A 17679-nucleotide genomic window follows, 5' to 3' on the forward strand; every position below is an offset into this window, starting at 1 on the left:
TTCTCAGGTAGCTTTCTGGTGTTGAAAGTACCAACCAATTTTACCTAATAAAAAGACAGAAAAAGTACCTTAATTAGCATCAATAATTTTTTTTTATGAATCCCTTAAGCGTGTCCCGGTATTGATCCACAGTAATTAATTAAGAGCAAGCATATAAATATTTGTGGTAAATCTAATCTGTTTTTTTTGGGGGTTTATGTTATGATCAGTTTTGAATTTACAAAATTTATGTTACAACATATAAAATAAGAGGGATCCACTTATAGTCATCGGATTACACCCTATATTTTCAAAGTCCAAACAGTTAATCCAAACCGTTCAACATGATGAATATATTAAAATGTGCTTGCAGATCAAATTATATATATATATAGAGGTTGGCTATTCTACTTCCATAAGCATATGCCCACATATGCTTATAACCCATTTTTGCGTTTCCAATGTCCAAATGGTCGATCTGAACCGTTCATCTTGTTCTCCATATTAATATGTGCTTGGAGACCAAATTTTACATTTTTTTATTTATTTTTTACTATTTATTAAGCCACTTTGAAAATTGCTGATCCAACGGTGGCTGCTGATTTTACTGTTTTGTTAAGCCACCGTTGGATCAGCAATTTTCAAAGTGGCTTAATAAATAGTAAAAAATTCATAAAAATGTAAAATTTGGTCTCCAAGCACATATTAATATGGAGAACAAGATGAACGGTTCAGATCGACCATTTGGACAATGGAAACACAAAAATGGGTTATAAGCATATGTGGACATATGCTTATGGAAGTAGAATAGCCAACCTCTATATATATATATATATTTTTACTATTTATTAAGATGTGTACAAAAATTCAATGATCTGAAAACAACGATTTTGTAAAATACTTGATAAATAATAAAAAAAATCCCAAAAAAAATGTAAAATTTGATATGCAAACACATTTTAATATATTCATCATGTTGAACAATTTGAATCAACTGTTTGAACTTTGAAAACTTTGAAAATACAAGGTTTTTGGTTGTAAGTGGATCCCTTCTCATAAAATAATTAATTTATGTTATAATCAGTTTTTCTTACAGAATTTACAGAGTTTTATGCTGAAGCTATTTTTTTTTCCTGAGTTAATGAGCAACAGTTTTATATATAAAAAAAAATGTATATTATTACTTTATAAATTCATCAGTCCAGCGAAGCACTAGGTCATACACAGAATATAAAATTAATATCCCTAAGAATTTATGTTACAGCATATAAAATAAGATTAAGGTCATCAGGAATGATGCGAAGGTCCTTTAATTTAATTTATAGATTATATTAAAATAAATATTTTGGTAGCCGTTTTAAGCAAAATGGATGTTAATTTGGGCGCTCACCCAACCGAAATTTTTTTATGATTATTTTTTTAATTACTTCATAAGACCCACAAGCATGCGTAATGTATATACTTTTTTTTGAATAAACATAATTAACTCTACAGTGTTCAATTATGATAAATAATTAAAATATTTCATAGGTAGAACAATATTACAATGAGGGTATTGTCGACTACGCTCACGAAATTTTGCTCAGAACGAAGTTCATTATTTTCTAGCTTTAAAATTCGTGCATAATTTACTCTTTAAATGTATGTGATTCGCTCCTTTTAAGTAAAAAAAATGATGAATTCAGAGCAAAATCTGAATGATTTTTTTTTCCTTAGCAAATATATATATGAGTAGAACTAGGGTGTTCTTAAGTTCACCAAGCTCCTTGGTGAACTCAAGTCTAAAATCAATCGAATCGGCTTCAAATAAAGAATCCGAACCGTTGAAACCCGCCTGCCTTACGAGTGATGCGTCTACATGTGAAAATTTTGAATATTCACATTAATTTAGTATAAAGTTAAGCAGTCAAAATTAGAAGGCTAATAAATTAATTTTAATGCATTCATTTTTTGAACGTTTTTTTACCACTTGACTCTATGCAAAATTAATTTTTAAATTAAAAATTTTCACTTGTAGACACATCACTCGTAAGGCAGGCGGGTTTTAACGGGTCGGATTCGTCATTTAAAGCTGATTTAAAGGACTTTAGACTTGAGTTCACCAAGACACTTGGTGAACTTAAGAACACCCTAGTTCTACTCATGATTTTTTTCTGAGCAAATATATATTACATACGAGTATGGCTAATATAACATCAGTGTTATTTCAGTCTATATAACACCAACTGCAAAACCTATCAAATCAAGTTCAAATGGTGAATCCAAACTGTTCAAACCGATCTACTTCATTAGTTGTGCGTTTACATGTAAAATTTATAAGTTTTTTAGTTTATTTGATATCAAGTCAAGCGGTCAAATGTTTGAGTTTTTAAGTTAATTTTAATACATTTATTTTTCAATTTTTTTGCTGCTTGATTTGATACTAAAATAACTTGAAAATATAAAAAGTTTGCATGTAAACGCATCACTCATAAAGAAAATTGGTTTGAACGGTTTGGATTCACCATTTGAAATCAATTTGATAGATTTTAGAGTTGGTGTTATATAGACTGAAATGACACTGATGTTATATTAGCCATATTCATTACATTAAGCAAATTGGGAATATAGACCAATAAGCATTTTGCACAAACATGTTTATTTAATTTTACGGTTTAGTCTCCACTAGTAAGTCAAATAATAAGACATTTTGACAATTTTCAAAATTTTATTTATGTAAAATTTGTATTGAAATATTAGTAACTCAAATAATGGACGCATAATATATAGTGAATCTTTTTTGTTTATCAGAAAAAGGGCTTCAAAAAAGTTGGTCAACTACGAATTGAGATGGTCGCATTTTTGTTGGCTTTTTATGGTGATATTATGAAACTACACAAAATAATGAAATTTAAATTCAGATCCAGTACAATTTTGTGGAAATCGTTAAATGGTATTATATAACTCTACATTATTTAATTTGAATCCAACAGTTCAAAACATGTTTAATAAAATAGTCATTTGTTATTTATTTTTAGACTATGATTCACAATACACTCATTAAAGAAAAGGAAAGAGAGGAAAAAAATAGAATTGAAGACGCAGCGAGATCGGACCTGATTATATACGGCGATTTTTATTAATATCCCTAAAACAAATCAAAATTTTAAAAATGCCCCTGCTCCCAATTTTTTTTTAAAAATGCCCTGACCGCCTGGGCCCAGGGCGGCCCAAAATACCCTGTGAGGCGCCACCCCCTGGGGCGCCCCATAAGGCAAGTGAGGCGCCATCCCTAAGGGCGCCCCATGGTTTTTTTGTTTTTTTGTTTTTTTTTATATAGATCTTATAATTTTGATTTGAAGAATTTTGTGAAGAAAAACGGATTAAAATTCATAATAAATCCAGGAATTTAAAATTGAAATACATTACTAAATAATACAGTACCGTCGAGTCCATAGAAAAAGGTAACATAAAATTCATACAGCAACAACCAGTTCAAATATCAATTATACAAACCATTACAGTTAAAACATAAAATACTACAACAACATACAATTGGGGTCTAAGCCTTACGAGACGAGGAGCTTGCTCCCTTTTTTTCCTCAGCCCGACGGACGCACGCAGGACACTCCCACGTAGTGAGATGAGCGTCGTTCAGCAGATCTGCATGCGGGTCCATGCAATTGGGATGAACAGCTTTGCCACATTTATAACAGAAGAACATATCCACCATATCTCCGTTCAGCTCACATAAGCAGCACTGTCCCCATCCAGGTGGAGGGACCCTGTCCACCTAGCCTTCCATCAGCATTTTTCTAATTGATGGATCAAGAGTGCTCAGAAATGCTTCTTTATTTTTGGGTGAAAACAATCTTTCCAAATTCCTCATCGCGTAGGCTTCAGCCGTCCAAAAATTATTAATGAGTGCTCTTTTTGCTTCGCGTTCGGTTTCAGTTCTTCCTCTATTTTTTCCAACTTTGGGTGCCATTATAACTAGGGTTTCAAGTGACAGCAATTGATTAGGAAGGCTAATTATGTGCGTAATTAAATACTAACTGTACAGTAATCAACGGCTAATTAGAAAATAATTAGAAAATATATAAAAAATAATTGAAATAAATATTTTAAAAATAATTAAAAGAAATATTTAAAAAATAATTACCAAAAATATTTAAAGAATAATTTAAAAAATATTTAAATTACCTGTAGCTGTAGTCGCCCAGAAAATAGCCCGAAATCGCCCGAAATCGCCTTGAGCGCTTTCTCCCTTCTTTCTGCCTTTGAGGTGGAAGGTAGACTGATGTTGGAGTGAGAAGAGAGAGAGAAAAAACGAATAAATAGGCATCCCTAGTGGACCGCCCGTGGCCCAGGCGGTCAGGACCCTAGCAAACGGCCCCTGTCACAGGCGGTCTGCTGGGAGTGTGGGTCGCAAATAGTGAAGAAATTGTAATTACTTGAATATAATTTCTTAGTTTGAATGTAATTACTTGAAGTATACTGTTAAGCTTTTAATTATATTGTTGAACTTTAATTGTATTGTTGAACTTTAATTGTATTGTTGAACTGTGTTATAATAATGAAATGCAAAGTGCAAACAACATAATACCAACATGAACATAAAATAAAAAAACGTAATGTCAACATAATACAGCAGTCCCATAGTCAAAATACTACAGTCAGAAATATATCACAATAAACAAAAACTCTACAATCATCATCTTCGTCTCCTTCCGGATAGAGACACCCTAGGAGCCGCTACGCCCTTGCCATGCCTGTGCGACTGCACGCGCCTCTGCGGACTCACATCTCGTAATGCATCCTCTCCCAAATCCTCCTCATCGTCCCCCATATCCTCATCCTCGTCCCCCGTATACATGTGCTGCGTACCTGTCCTGGCTGCCCATGGATCAAATCCAGCAGCTGACTCTGCATTGGCGGGCTGTGTACGCAGCTCCCATGGATCTTGCTCCCAGCTTGCAGAATACGTGGAAGGAGGTGGTGCGCCAGCTCCACTCGGATCCACAGGATCTGCACCCTCTGCAGGCTCAGCTCGTACTCCCCACCGTCTAACTCTAGGCATACTACATTTGCCAAAAAATATTAATCAAAACATACAATTTATATAAATTTTTTTTAATAAGAATTGAATGTATATAATCCCAAAATAATTGCATGTATATGATTTAAAAAAAATAATTTTGTTGAAAATAAATAAACTTTACAAAAAAAAATGCATATACAACTCTGGGTTTACTTTTTGGGTGTATATGCAATTTTTTTACAAAATTAATTTTGCATGTATATGCATTTTTTTTGTAAAAAAAAAAATTTACAAAAAACAAAATTAATTTTTAAACAAAAAAAATGCATATACATGCACATGCAATTTATTTACATGCAATTATTTTGGGTTTACTTTTTTTAGATTTATTGAAAATCACTGTTTTTGCATGGTCCACAATTTTGATATACATGCAATTCTTTGAAATTTTAAACCGCATAAAATTTTTGCAGACCTAAATTTTAAAAATAAAAAAATGAGATATACATGCAATTTACTTACAATAAAAAATATATATATGTCATTTTTAAACAAAATTACTTTTACTTCAAATTATTTTGTATTGATATATACATATTTTTCATGAACTATCACAAAAATAATTTTCAAAAAATAAATATGCATATTTTTAAATCATAAACCCAAAAAATAAATTCTTAAACCGTTCAACCATTTGAACCATAAATTTCAACCCTAAATTGACAAACATAAACCCTAAATTTAACTATAAACCCTAAATTTTACCCTAAATTTTACCATAAATTCACAATTGACAACTATAAACCCTAAATTGAACCATATGACATTCAAGCAATTTTACCATAAATCATAATCCTCAATTCGAGTAATTGAACCAATTCAAGCAATTGAAGCATCTAATTTAAGCAATCAAGCAATTCAACCATCTAATTCAAGAATCCAATCGAACTAATTCGACCAATTCAATCAATTCAACTAATTACTCACATTTAACCCTAAACATCGAATCAAACCAAACCGAATCACATTACATCATTTAATCACATTTAACCGAAACCCTAAACCCTAATCGAATCAAAAAGAAGAAAACTCACTTGTTCGATCGAGAGAGAAGCGAATCGAGGCGCGAGGCAGTGACGAGCGTGGTGCGAGGCAGAGAGGGGTCGACTCGGCAGGGCTTCTTTCTTCTTCTTTTTTCTCTTTTTTTTTTCTGTTTTTTTCGGCAGAGAGGAGGGGGAGAAGAGGCAGAGAGGAGGGGGAGGGGCTCACGGGTTTAGGGTTTATTAGATGGGCAGTGGGGCGCCAGATGGGGGGGCGCCTCACGGGCTTTTTTGGGCCGCCCGAAGCCCAGGCGGTCAGGGCAGATTTGATAAAAATTTGGAGACAGGGGCATTTTTAAAATTTTGATTTGTTTTAGGGATATTAATAAAAATCCTCGGATTATATATGTTCATATTTTTCATAAGCTAAAATCGGAGAGAAATAGGAGGGAAAAGAAAGAGAGAAAAAATAAAATTATAGAGGATGTAATTTTTATGACCTTCCTTTTAGTGCTTCTCTGTGGCATAGTGACAAATGAATTATTCGGGTTCAGTTCGGCAAGGTTAAAAATTTGTCATTCGAGAATAATTCAGATACAATTATGAAATGATTCGGAATTATTCAGATCAGAGATCTCAGTCTGCAAGAGAGCAAAAAAAAAATCCAAAATAAATATTATGGGAAAAATTCGCAAATAATTTGTATATTTTGGAAAAAGTTCGTAAAATTCACGAATTATTCAGGTTTAATTCGGTCAAAGTTCGGTCAACGGAATAATTCGGAGTTCAGTTCGGCATCACAAAAAAAAAAAAACAAATTATTCGAGTTTAATTTGCAAATAATTTACGAATCTTGTGACTATGCTGTGTGGTAGAGTTCTAGAGCACAACAGAAAGAGAGAGCCATGTCCTATGACAAGAGCAAAACATGAGTTGATTGGAATTTCGTTGGGTATACTTGTATTTAGTGGTTTGCTTTTACCCGAACGGGTATGACCCGTTTTACCCGACCCGTACCCGTTACCCGAGGTACCCGTACCCGTGCCCGGGTATAGGCGGGTAAACGGGTACACGGGTACGGGTTTGAGACGGACCGGACTCAATGATTCGGGAAAAAACCCGCCCAACCCGTACCCGTTTTACCTGTACCCGAAACCCGTCTACCCGCACCCGTTTTACCCGTACCCGCACCCGTTTACCCGACCTACTTTACCCTTTTACCCGTGTACTTTTACCCGTTTACCCATTACCCTTTACCCGTTTACCCGTTTTTTTTAAATTCAAAATTCAAAATTATTTTGCCGCCGAAAAAAATAATATTAAAAACAGAAAAATAAAAATAAAAAACAGTATAAAAATAAAAAAAAATAAAAAAAAATAAAAAATACCCGTACCCTACCCGCCCTACCCGACTACCCGTACTCGAGGTACCCGTACCCGTTACCCGGGACGGGCACGGGTTTGAAACGGGTAGGGTACACTTTTTTAAAACCCTACCCGACCTACCCGTACCCGCCTACCCGACTACCCGCCCTACCCGTACCCGCCCTACCCGTACCCGCCTACCCGACTACCCGCCCTACCCGTACCCGCCCTACCCGTACCCGAGGTACCCGTACCCTACCCGAATTCAATCCACTACTTGTATTGTATGAGAATCTAATCTCATATTTTTTTTTTATATATACTTTTTCATTCATGTGCTCTATACTTTTCTTTTTTTTATTCTTTTTTGCTTTATTCGATTGTGGAACATTTCAATTTTCATTCTTTTTCGTTTTATTGGTATACCATTCTGCCATAATTTTGTGTCAGATCGACCGTCAATGTATTTTAACACATTAATTGATTAAGTATAAATAGATTTATGTACAAATAAATAATAAATTTTGGTTTAGAGAATATATGTTGATTTTGATGGTTATATAACATATTTATTGATGTTGATTTATGTACAAAATGAACTGCAAGTTTAGTGCAGTTGCATGAGTCCCGTCTCGTCTTTCTACGGAGAAGTTGCATATTTAATTTTCGAAAATAACATTTAATAACTTCAGATATTGTTTAAAATAATTAGAAGTACAAACAGATGCACTTGATGAGATATGAATATACTCAGCAGGATTGTTTGTATAATTGGTGCATCATTTATGATTTGGAAGAACAAACTTATGTTCGAATATTTGATATTATTTTAATATTACATGTCAGATTTTATGATTTTATGATCTTAAATATGCATGTAATGTTTTTTTTTATATATAAGCTGACAAAAGTTGTCTGTGTTGTATTGAATAAAAGTCTAGATCAGTGTTGTAAAAAACGTCCGTTAAAGCTGATTAATTGTTGACTAGGGGTGTTCATTGGCTCCGGTTTAATCAGTTTTGAATTGAACTGAATTAGTTTGGATCAAATGGTTCAGTTTTTTCGGTTTAATGGTTCGGTTCGGTTCGGTTCGGTTCGGTTTGGAATTTTAAAAACCGAAATAACAGAACCGACCGGACTTTTATATATTATGAGTTTGGTCCGGACCACCCTGGTTTATTTCTTAATACCCCGGTTTTATTCTTGATCAATTGTTTTAAATACTTTGGTTTATTATAAATCAATTGCTTTAAATAAAAATAATAATATATTTCGATTTGAACCGAACAAACCGAAATAAAACTTTAGTTCGGTTCCGTTGCAATACTAAATCGGTTCGGTTCGGTTTTATCTTTGAAACCGAATTATAACTTTAGTTTGCCTCATTCGATTCGGTTTCAACAGAACCGAACTAATGAACACCCCTATTGTTGACGGTAACCAGACCGTTATGGATTTTTCCGATTAATCGACCGATTATTTCTAATTATTTTTAATTAATCGCTTAGTGGTACCTTGTCCGTCTGATAACCGCATACCGTTATTTTTGCAACACTGGTCTAGATTACATCAATCGGATCAAAATAGAGGTCTTAGCAGCCTTCATAAATCAAACACCACATGACCAAAACAGTGCCAATCTGCATGCAATGTTATAAACACATTCAATGAAATTTGTTTGCACAAACTTTATATACATTTTTATTTAGCAAAGAAAATATAAATTGGTAAGAAAAATGGGAATAAATGCACCGAGGAGCATATATACTATGAAAGTTTTTGAACGCAATTACTTGCAAGAAAAGTATTTTTTTTTTTTTTTGTGAATTAATTAGCATAATGGAACAGCATTTCTCAACTAACAAGTTCTTGGCAGATACGACTAGCAAACCTGGCAAAATTTCTCTAAAAGAAAAGGAATGGAAGATTCCATGAAAAATGATTTTCACAAGTTATAACTAGCTCTTCACAACTAGCCGTTTTAAAACAGTCAATATTCTGATAACCTAATAATTAAATTGATATTATTATGAGACCAAATAAGTACATCACAAGGCATGAGCTGTCGAGGGGTCCGGATCCCCTAAAGTAATTCAATCTTTGAGTTTTGGATCGGGACTATCCGATTCGAATCTGTCGCTAGAGATTGTTTCGCGATTCGAATTCAATTCTTAGGATGTGTGCGCTCCACTTCGGATATATTATTTTGAATTTGAATCGAACGGTCCCGATTTAAAATCCAATCTTTGAGTTACTTCACTGGATCTGAAATCCGAGTCAAAGGGTCCCCTTAAAGTAACTCAGATTTGAGTTAGATCCGGACCGTTCTTCCGAGATGTAATGCGCAGGACCACTTTAATATTCGTGCCAAAGCGGATCGAGCAGTCAGATCTAAAACGAAATACTGAGTCAAGATAACACTTCTCTTTCGTCTTTGCACCTGATTAATTGGGCCTGATTTGAATATGTGGCCCATTTGTTTTAGAGGCCGAGCTTGAACCAACAAATAGGGTTCATGATTTCTTAAAGCCCATCTTGTCCTCTACATTTTTCACAAGGTCAGTCAGGTCAGTGTCACTTCACTTGTCAATTATTCATCGTGTCAAAAGAAAAATCTCATATATGACATTTTGGCAAATTGGCTTTTAATTTGCTGCCCAGACAAGACAATATCCTTTTTTATCATTATCTGGATATACATTAGTGCATCTTTCAACACATTATGAGACAAAAATGACAGCTATATCAGGACTCCTATAATAGCACGTTGATATGAAAGGGACTGAATGGTGTATCTGTCCAGAGACGATCTCAGCCTTCCATTTAGTAAATCCAACCGTTCTGAATCATTGTATTGAATATGAGATATTATGTATGTATTTTATGTATCCATTTGTATACAAATCTAAAATTAGTTATAAACTAACTCGCCACATGTTGGGCCACATCAAAATTGTATCTCTTTTTTCTTTCTTTCCCACGCGTTTCTCACTTTTCTTTTTCCTTTCCCGACGCACTGAATACGCGTCTTTCTCCTTTTGCTTTCCTCTCTTCCGTTCCACCTTTCTCCAGAATACCCATTTTTTTCTTTGCTTTCGTCTCTTCCATTCCACCTCTCCTCCAGAATATGCGTTTCTCCTCCTTCGTCGGTCTCCCTTAGCCGCTCTCTCTCCCTCTCTTTCACTTCTCTTCTCCTTCTCTTTCCGCCTACAGTCACGCCCCACCACTGATTTGATCTGCCTCCGCTATCAGTCCTCTGCCATGAAGCCACCAGTCCCGCCTCACAGTCGATCTGCCTCGCTCTTCCACCATTCCCGCCTCACAGCCGATTTGATTTTTGTGCGATCTGTTTGCATGACGCCCGCTTTTTCCCCTTTCAATTTTGCTCAAATCAGGTTTGGGTTTCCTTAGATCCTCCGTTGCTTGTATAGCCATGGTTATTATTTCTTTTTCTACGAAAATAGAAATTAAATCAACAATTTTGTTTTTAAATGTTCTTGTAGTTCGGATGCTATAAGTAGAGCAAGGCAGATTCGTGTTATGATGTCATGGAAAAACACTGGTGCCTACAGTCATAGTAAGGTGAGAATAAAATTTGAATATAGTTCTTATTATATAATACAAGATATATGTATTTCACCCATACGACCAAGGGATGGTGATGTACATAACTCATAATGTGTCAGGTTTAACCAAGCATTTTCCAGGTCATTCTATTTCTCATTTGCTTTCCTATTTTTTTAAGATGAAATGATGCTACTATTTGAGAAATACAGTCTTAGTGTTCCTAAATGACATGCCAAAAATTAAAAAATGAATGTCGGAAAAAGCAAATGCTAATCACAGTTATATACCCTTTAGGCGTGAGTTTGAGGAAATTTACAGTATTGACTGTGAATTTGAGGAAATATGTCATCTTTGAGTCGGGAGCTGGTGTTTCTGATTCTACAATTTTTATATGAGGAGAAATTTAAGGAATCAGTGCACAGGCAAGTTATTTTCCTATTTTCTGTATATTTTTTTCTCTTTCAATTTTTGACATGTTTCTAAATATTTACTTCAACTACCTAATATGTGAGCTAGCTTATTACCGCCAGAGGAATAAACTTTTGAGCAGCTTAAAAAAAAAATTTAGAAATTAATGCAAGGGTTACTGGGTCCCACCTTATATATTTCTCTCTGAACCACGTGGGGCCTACACGTCAGAAGAAGAATAAACAGATCATTCCGGTGCATGTTTAGATACAAAATGTACACAATTGGTGTCAATTGCAATTTCCAATGATTAGGTGGTTTTCTCTGTAAAATAACATTTTTGGTGTTAATTGCAGAGAAGTGCAATTATAGTTATACACTTTTAGATCAGTTTTTTTATGACAAAAAGTCAACTTCTGCTGCTTTGCAGTTCCTGATCAGTTTTTTTTTTTTGCTTTTAGCTTTTTTTGTTTTGTTTTGTTGGTCTTACTTTTAACTGCATCAGATGTTGCAAATGCAGTAGCATTTTCTTGAAAATGATGTTTCTGTGCTTTGCAGTAGGATAGCTTAGGGGCTTCATACCGAGTTCACATCGAAATTGGGCTTAACATTTTAATGACCGAATCCAATGGCTTAATGATCAATTGGTTTAACAATGCGTGACAATGCTATCAGCTTCAAGGTTCCTCTATTTCTTTCTCTGCTTGTTAAGGGCATATGGAGGCTGAATTTGATTTAAATGTACAGTTAAAATTAAATTAAAACGACTTAATTTAACATTGAAGCATATTCAAGGTAAGTACTGGCTGACTTTATAGCATCTCATGTAGGATACTGGCTGAAATTATAGCATCTTATTCTTATCATTTTGTTGTTCAGTGAGTCTATGGTACTATGCGTGGCGTGGATTGGTCTGTACTATGGACCAATATTTTTTGTTTTCAAAGTTCAAATAATCGAAACATGATCTCCATATGAAAATGTGCCTGCAAATCAAATTTTTTATTTTTGCAGTTATTTTTTGCTATTTTTCCAGATAGGTACAAATTTCAACATACAAAGCTAGACTATTCACAAATAGTAATTTTCTACCTATCTAAAAAAATAGTAAAAGAATTCTAAAAAATGTTAAATTTAGTATGCGAACACAAAATTATATGGAGATCATGATGAAAGATTTAGATCGACTATTTAAACTTTGAAAACAAAAATATTGATTCACAGTACAGACCAATCCACACTATGAATAGTACCATATAACCTCAGTCTTTGCTGTTTGGGTTAGATATTGACAGGTTTGTTCTCAGTTCTCTGTGCCTTAATTGCAAAGCATGATTGAACTGCCTAGAAATGTGGCACATAATGAAAAGATTATGGTTGTGGTGTGTTAGTGTCACACACGTAGAAATTCCGGGTGGTATTCATATTTATTTTTTACATTCTGTGTTTTTATTTGCAAATATATTAGTGTGTCAGGTCTTTCATGCAGAAAAGGGAGATTTTCAATAAGAATAGACAGATTTTCAATGAAAGAAAGGACATTTATTGTATAATCTGACAGTACATATCTGTTATGTTCAGGTGCACCCGTATACATATAGAAACGAGAATCAATTTTTACATTTTTGACTTCCATCAAGACCCATATGCCGAGTATATTTACTGGGTATGAAATATTGGTTCACAGACAGATTTTGAAGGAATCAATGCTCAGAAATGAGGCTATTCTTGGATTAGAATTGAGCAAAAAACACGCACAGAGCTCCATAAAAATCGTTAGGAGGGACTCACACTCTATAAGAATTGTAAAGAAATTGCTTTCTCAATCCTGTTAATCATATATTTTACCTCTTGTGACGTTGATTATTCATCAAATGTTATTGGCTATGTGGAATCAGAAATTACAACCATGAGAGAAGTTCACACTGAAATGCTCTCTATTGACATCCAACTTGATGGGAGCCGTTTTTTCCCTCTTTTCCCTTTACTTTTGGAGCTTTTGTGCATAATTCTTACATTTTTTATTTTTGTTTATTTATTGTGTCAATTTATATTTTTACTCAATTTTTTTTTTAATTCTATAGCTTCTATAGCTATGTCTTCGTTTAGTGATTGAATTATTTTTAGTTTTTTTCATTTTCTGCTGAAGTATTCCTTTTATTTTTTGTTTCAATTTGTTTCAATAGATGAAATCGTGCCCTAATTGTACAGGCTTGTTTTGATCCAACTATGCATGAAAAATGAGACGTGCAATTCTGAAAAACTATAAGGTCCTATTTCTAAATTTTACAATTTTTCATTATTTAGACTCTTAGTATTGTTACAGTGAAGTTCTTTTTTGTCAAATTTTATTTCTATCGTTGTATAGTCACTATAAAGGACAGTTTCAATTATTTATGTATTACTATAAGTTTATGATTTGATTTGTTAAAATTTCAATTTGATTCTTAATTGGCAACATTTGGTGTTTTTTTCATATTTGATACTGGTACATATCAGTTGGTACTGGTACGACCGAATGGTACTTGTTGGAATCGATACTAATTGGTGCCAATTGGTACATATTGGTCATTATTATAGCTCAATTATGGTAACTTTTCTTATTGCATGCATTAAGCACTGGTTGCAAATCAATAAATATAAGTCGAGCAAGAAGCAAGGATGATATTGATGCTTTAAAAGTCTGTACCAGTTGTATTTTGTTGGGATCAATTTACGATGCTTTGTTGTAATTATTTCTGACATTTGTTTTTTAAGTTTTAAATATTTTGATGAATAACTGTCGACCTCTATTATAAGTATTAGCTAAATGTCAATATTTATTGATTTCTTAAAATAACCACCTCAAATTTTAGTTAAATGTAATTGTATACACTAAATTGTAATATAATTAGCTTCTTTTTATTGCATTGTATGACAACAACAGTACAAAAGTTAATTAGGTCTTTACATAATACATACTGTGATATATTTTACCATATTAAGTGTTCATTCTTAAGCCTATCTTATTGAATAAGAGCTCCTTAACAAAGATAATGAGGGTTGCCGAACAACTCCTTAAGAGTCCACTTTTTTGCAATAGTATATTAGTTTCTCGATTTAAGTATAAAATTTTACATAAATGAATATTAAGCATTTAGAAGGTTATGTTTGTAATTTCTCCATTTCCTCTGGTCATCACATTTAAATAAATAAATTTCAAGATTTAACTTATCATTGTAACTCATAAAATTAAAGACATATTCTTAAGCCATTCTTCATGCAATTTAGAAATTCAAAAACTATTTGTGTGACATTGTAAGTTTATTCTAAAAATTAGTGAATAAATATTTGATAACTAAAATTTTTGTTTTCCCGTTGCAAAGCACTACATTCTTTGTTACTACCAGCTTATGGCTTTTTATGGTTTTATGTGTTTAGGGTTTAGGGTTCAGTTCAGGGTTCATGTTCTGTTTAGGGTTCAGGTTCAATTTAGGATTTAGGGTTCAGGATTTACGATTTAAGTTCAAGTTCAGTTCAGTGTTCAGGGTTTACGGTTCAGGTGCAGTTCAGGGTTTAGGGTTTACGTTGCAAAACATGGTTCTTTGATGATATTGTCAAACAATCCAAAATTTGTGCATTTAAAAATGTATTGCTAAACAATTCAAAATTTGATAAGCAGTAGTCCAACACACTTGCTATGCGTTTTTTTTCAATCCATATTGCAAAACACGGTTCTTTAATGATAATGGGACTTAATTTCATTGTCCGTGGCAGCGCACGGGTCGCTTACTAGTCTTGTGAAATGATTAATAATTGTGATCATAATTATGAGAGAAAGTGAAGGTAATACGGTTGGTTTGAAAAAAGGTCCTAAGATTATTGGTTATTCAACAATTGAGAGTTCAATTTTCTCTCACAACTTTGCAGCCGTACCAGTAATTTGAATAGAAAGGTGTAATTAAAAAGATCGGAACAGTTCATAATATAATTTATTTTTTAAGTACACTTGTTCAGCTTCTATGGGCTACCAATTAAGAATATTAATTTAAGATGTATATTTTTCATCCTAAGAAAAAAAGAAATTAAGACGTACTTCATAATTTTATTAAATCTTAAACTAATTTCACATTATAGTACCTATTTCATATTGAAAAAGCGTAATAATTGTAGTTAGTAGTCAAGTTGTATACTCCAGATACCCTTTATTAAGGTAAAACAAGGTGGCAGCTGGCAAGGCATTTTCACAGAGAGTAAGCAGGTAAAGAATTTCAATAGAGTAAGCAAAACTGCGACACAAAGTTGAGAGGATAATCAATTTTGATAAGTGATGTGATGTTATCTTCTTATTTTGTGCTATAAGATAACGCTCAATTATAACATCCTTATAATAATATAACACATTGGGGAACAAAAATACACTCTCACAGTCTCATTTAACAAAAAATGGTGCATCTTCAAGAAGTGATCTTTACTTTATCACAGAATCTGTCACTTCTCTGTATCTCTCTGTTATCTATCTTCATACTTTGCTTCAGCGTAAAGGGAAGGAATTTCTCGAAAGGCCGAGAAAAGGTGATACCTTCACCTCCAAAGCTTCCATTCATAGGAAACATCCACCAACTAAGCTCTCTTTCCCATCAATCTCTCTATTCACTCTCTCTGAAATATGGGCCCCTCATGTTACTTCATTTTGGTGAAGTACCATGGCTTATTGTTTCATCATCTGATATGGCATGTGCGATCATGCGGACCCATGACCTCACCTTTGCTACTCGGCCTTCTGCTGTCGTCAGTGACATCGTCCGTTTTCGTGACTTGGCATTTGAGCCTTATGGTGAGGATTGGAGGCAATTGAAAAAGATCTTCACAATCCATTTAATGAGTACCAAGAAGATTGCTTCCTACAAAACAATTAGAGAGGAGGAAGTTGGTAATTTGATTGCAAAGATCACTGACCATGCCTCCATGTCGAATAGTGATCCTATTGAATTAAGCAAGGTTTTGTTCTCATTCATGAATGATGTTGTTTTTAGGGTTGTTTCTGGAAAAATCATTATGGAAGAACGGATGTACGCCATGGTTCGAGAGCTTCTAGAAGAGGGTGTTCAAATACTTGGAAAATTTAGTATTGGTGATTTGTTTCCTTCTTTGTTATGGTTAGAAAGGCTTATAGGATTAAGCAGGAGGGCTAGTAGACATAGAAATAAGTGGGACCTGTTGTATGAAGAGGTAATTCAAGCTCATATTAAAAGTGAAGAGAATAATGAGGGAAAAGATAATTTTGTTGATATTTTACTTTCTTTAAAGAATGATCCAAGCATCAACTTTGATATCACCATGGACCACATCAAGGGGCTACTAGGGGTAAGCATTTAATTATTATTATTTTTTTTTTTTTTGGAAAATTTAAAATCATTGAACTTTCTTATCAAGTCATACTATCTTATCACTGTCTCATTTAATTAAGCAATTTGTCAAAGCACCTTGAGTTTATAATCACATACATTTCACATTCAAATTATTCAGAATGCATTTGCTGCTGGAATTGAAACAACATACGTCACCATAGATTGGGCAATGTCTGAGCTCATAAAAAACCCTGAACACATGAAGAAGCTGCAAGAAGAGGTTAGGGGAATAGTAAAGCATGGTGACATGGTGATATCAGAAGATTTGAACCAAATGAGCTACCTAAAGGCGGTAATCAAAGAAACCCTACGACTACATCCTCCTGTCCCTTTGTTGGTTCCAAGGGAATCGATGGAAGAATGCGAGATAAATGGTTTCAAAATTCCTAAAGGAACCAAAGTCCTTATCAATGCGTGGGCCATTGCAAGGGAGGAAAAATCTTGGGAGGTGCCAGAGGAGTTCATGCCAGAAAGATTCATTGGTAGCCAAGTGGACTACAAGGGCAACGACTTTCAGTTCATCCCGTTTGGAGCAGGACGCAGGATTTGTCCTGGTATATTGTTTGCTACGATCACTGCAGAGCTCGCTTTAGCAAATCTCATACATTGCTTCGATTGGGAGCTGCCGAGTGGAATGACAAGGGAGAAGTTCAACATGGGTGATTCACCGGGATTTACCGTGCGTAGGAAGGATGACCTTCGGCTTGTTGTTAAAAATGTTCACACCTCGTAGATAATAGTTTTTCGCCTCATTATAGTGGAATAAACAGTATGTTATGTAAAATAATATTTGGTAAAATATATAAGAGGGATTAAGCTGGAATAAGCAGTATGTTATGCAACACCAACATTTTTTTATTTTCTACATGATATTTTGGGTAATGATCAATTTTTGAACTATCACAACAAA

General features: G+C 34.0%; 1 protein-coding gene and 1 long non-coding RNA gene across 2 annotated transcripts; both read left to right on the plus strand.

The window, feature by feature from the left end:
* The first annotated feature begins 10905 nt into the window (after positions 1-10905).
* On the plus strand, positions 10906-14151 carry LOC144544694 (uncharacterized). The gene is made up of 6 exons (XR_013508304.1): positions 10906-10986; positions 11266-11393; positions 11938-12061; positions 12961-13184; positions 13278-13380; positions 13566-14151. It is a non-coding gene; the product is annotated as an uncharacterized LOC144544694 (long non-coding RNA).
* A 1602-nt stretch (positions 14152-15753) lies between these two features.
* LOC144544225 (cytochrome P450 71A26-like) lies at positions 15754-17679 on the plus strand. Its single transcript, XM_078292656.1, has 2 exons — positions 15754-16725; positions 16888-17679. The coding sequence occupies exons 1-2, from the start codon at positions 15805-15807 to the stop codon at positions 17500-17502; spliced, it is 1536 nt and encodes a 511-aa protein (XP_078148782.1). The 5' UTR covers positions 15754-15804; the 3' UTR covers positions 17503-17679.

The sequence above is a fragment of the Carex rostrata genome, chromosome 26, assembly GCF_964058835.1.
Source record: "Carex rostrata chromosome 26, lpCarRost1.2, whole genome shotgun sequence".
Taxonomy (NCBI): Eukaryota; Viridiplantae; Streptophyta; class Magnoliopsida; order Poales; family Cyperaceae; genus Carex; species Carex rostrata.

Bases quoted from the DNA above. Each gene is read 5' to 3' on its own strand.
- LOC144544225 (XM_078292656.1), top strand. From the start codon at position 15,805: ATGGTGCATCTTCAAGAAGTGATCTTTACTTTATCACAGAATCTGTCA. The intron at 16,726-16,887 runs GTAAGCATTTAA...CAAATTATTCAG, and splicing joins ACATCAAGGGGCTACTAGGG to AATGCATTTGCTGCTGGAAT.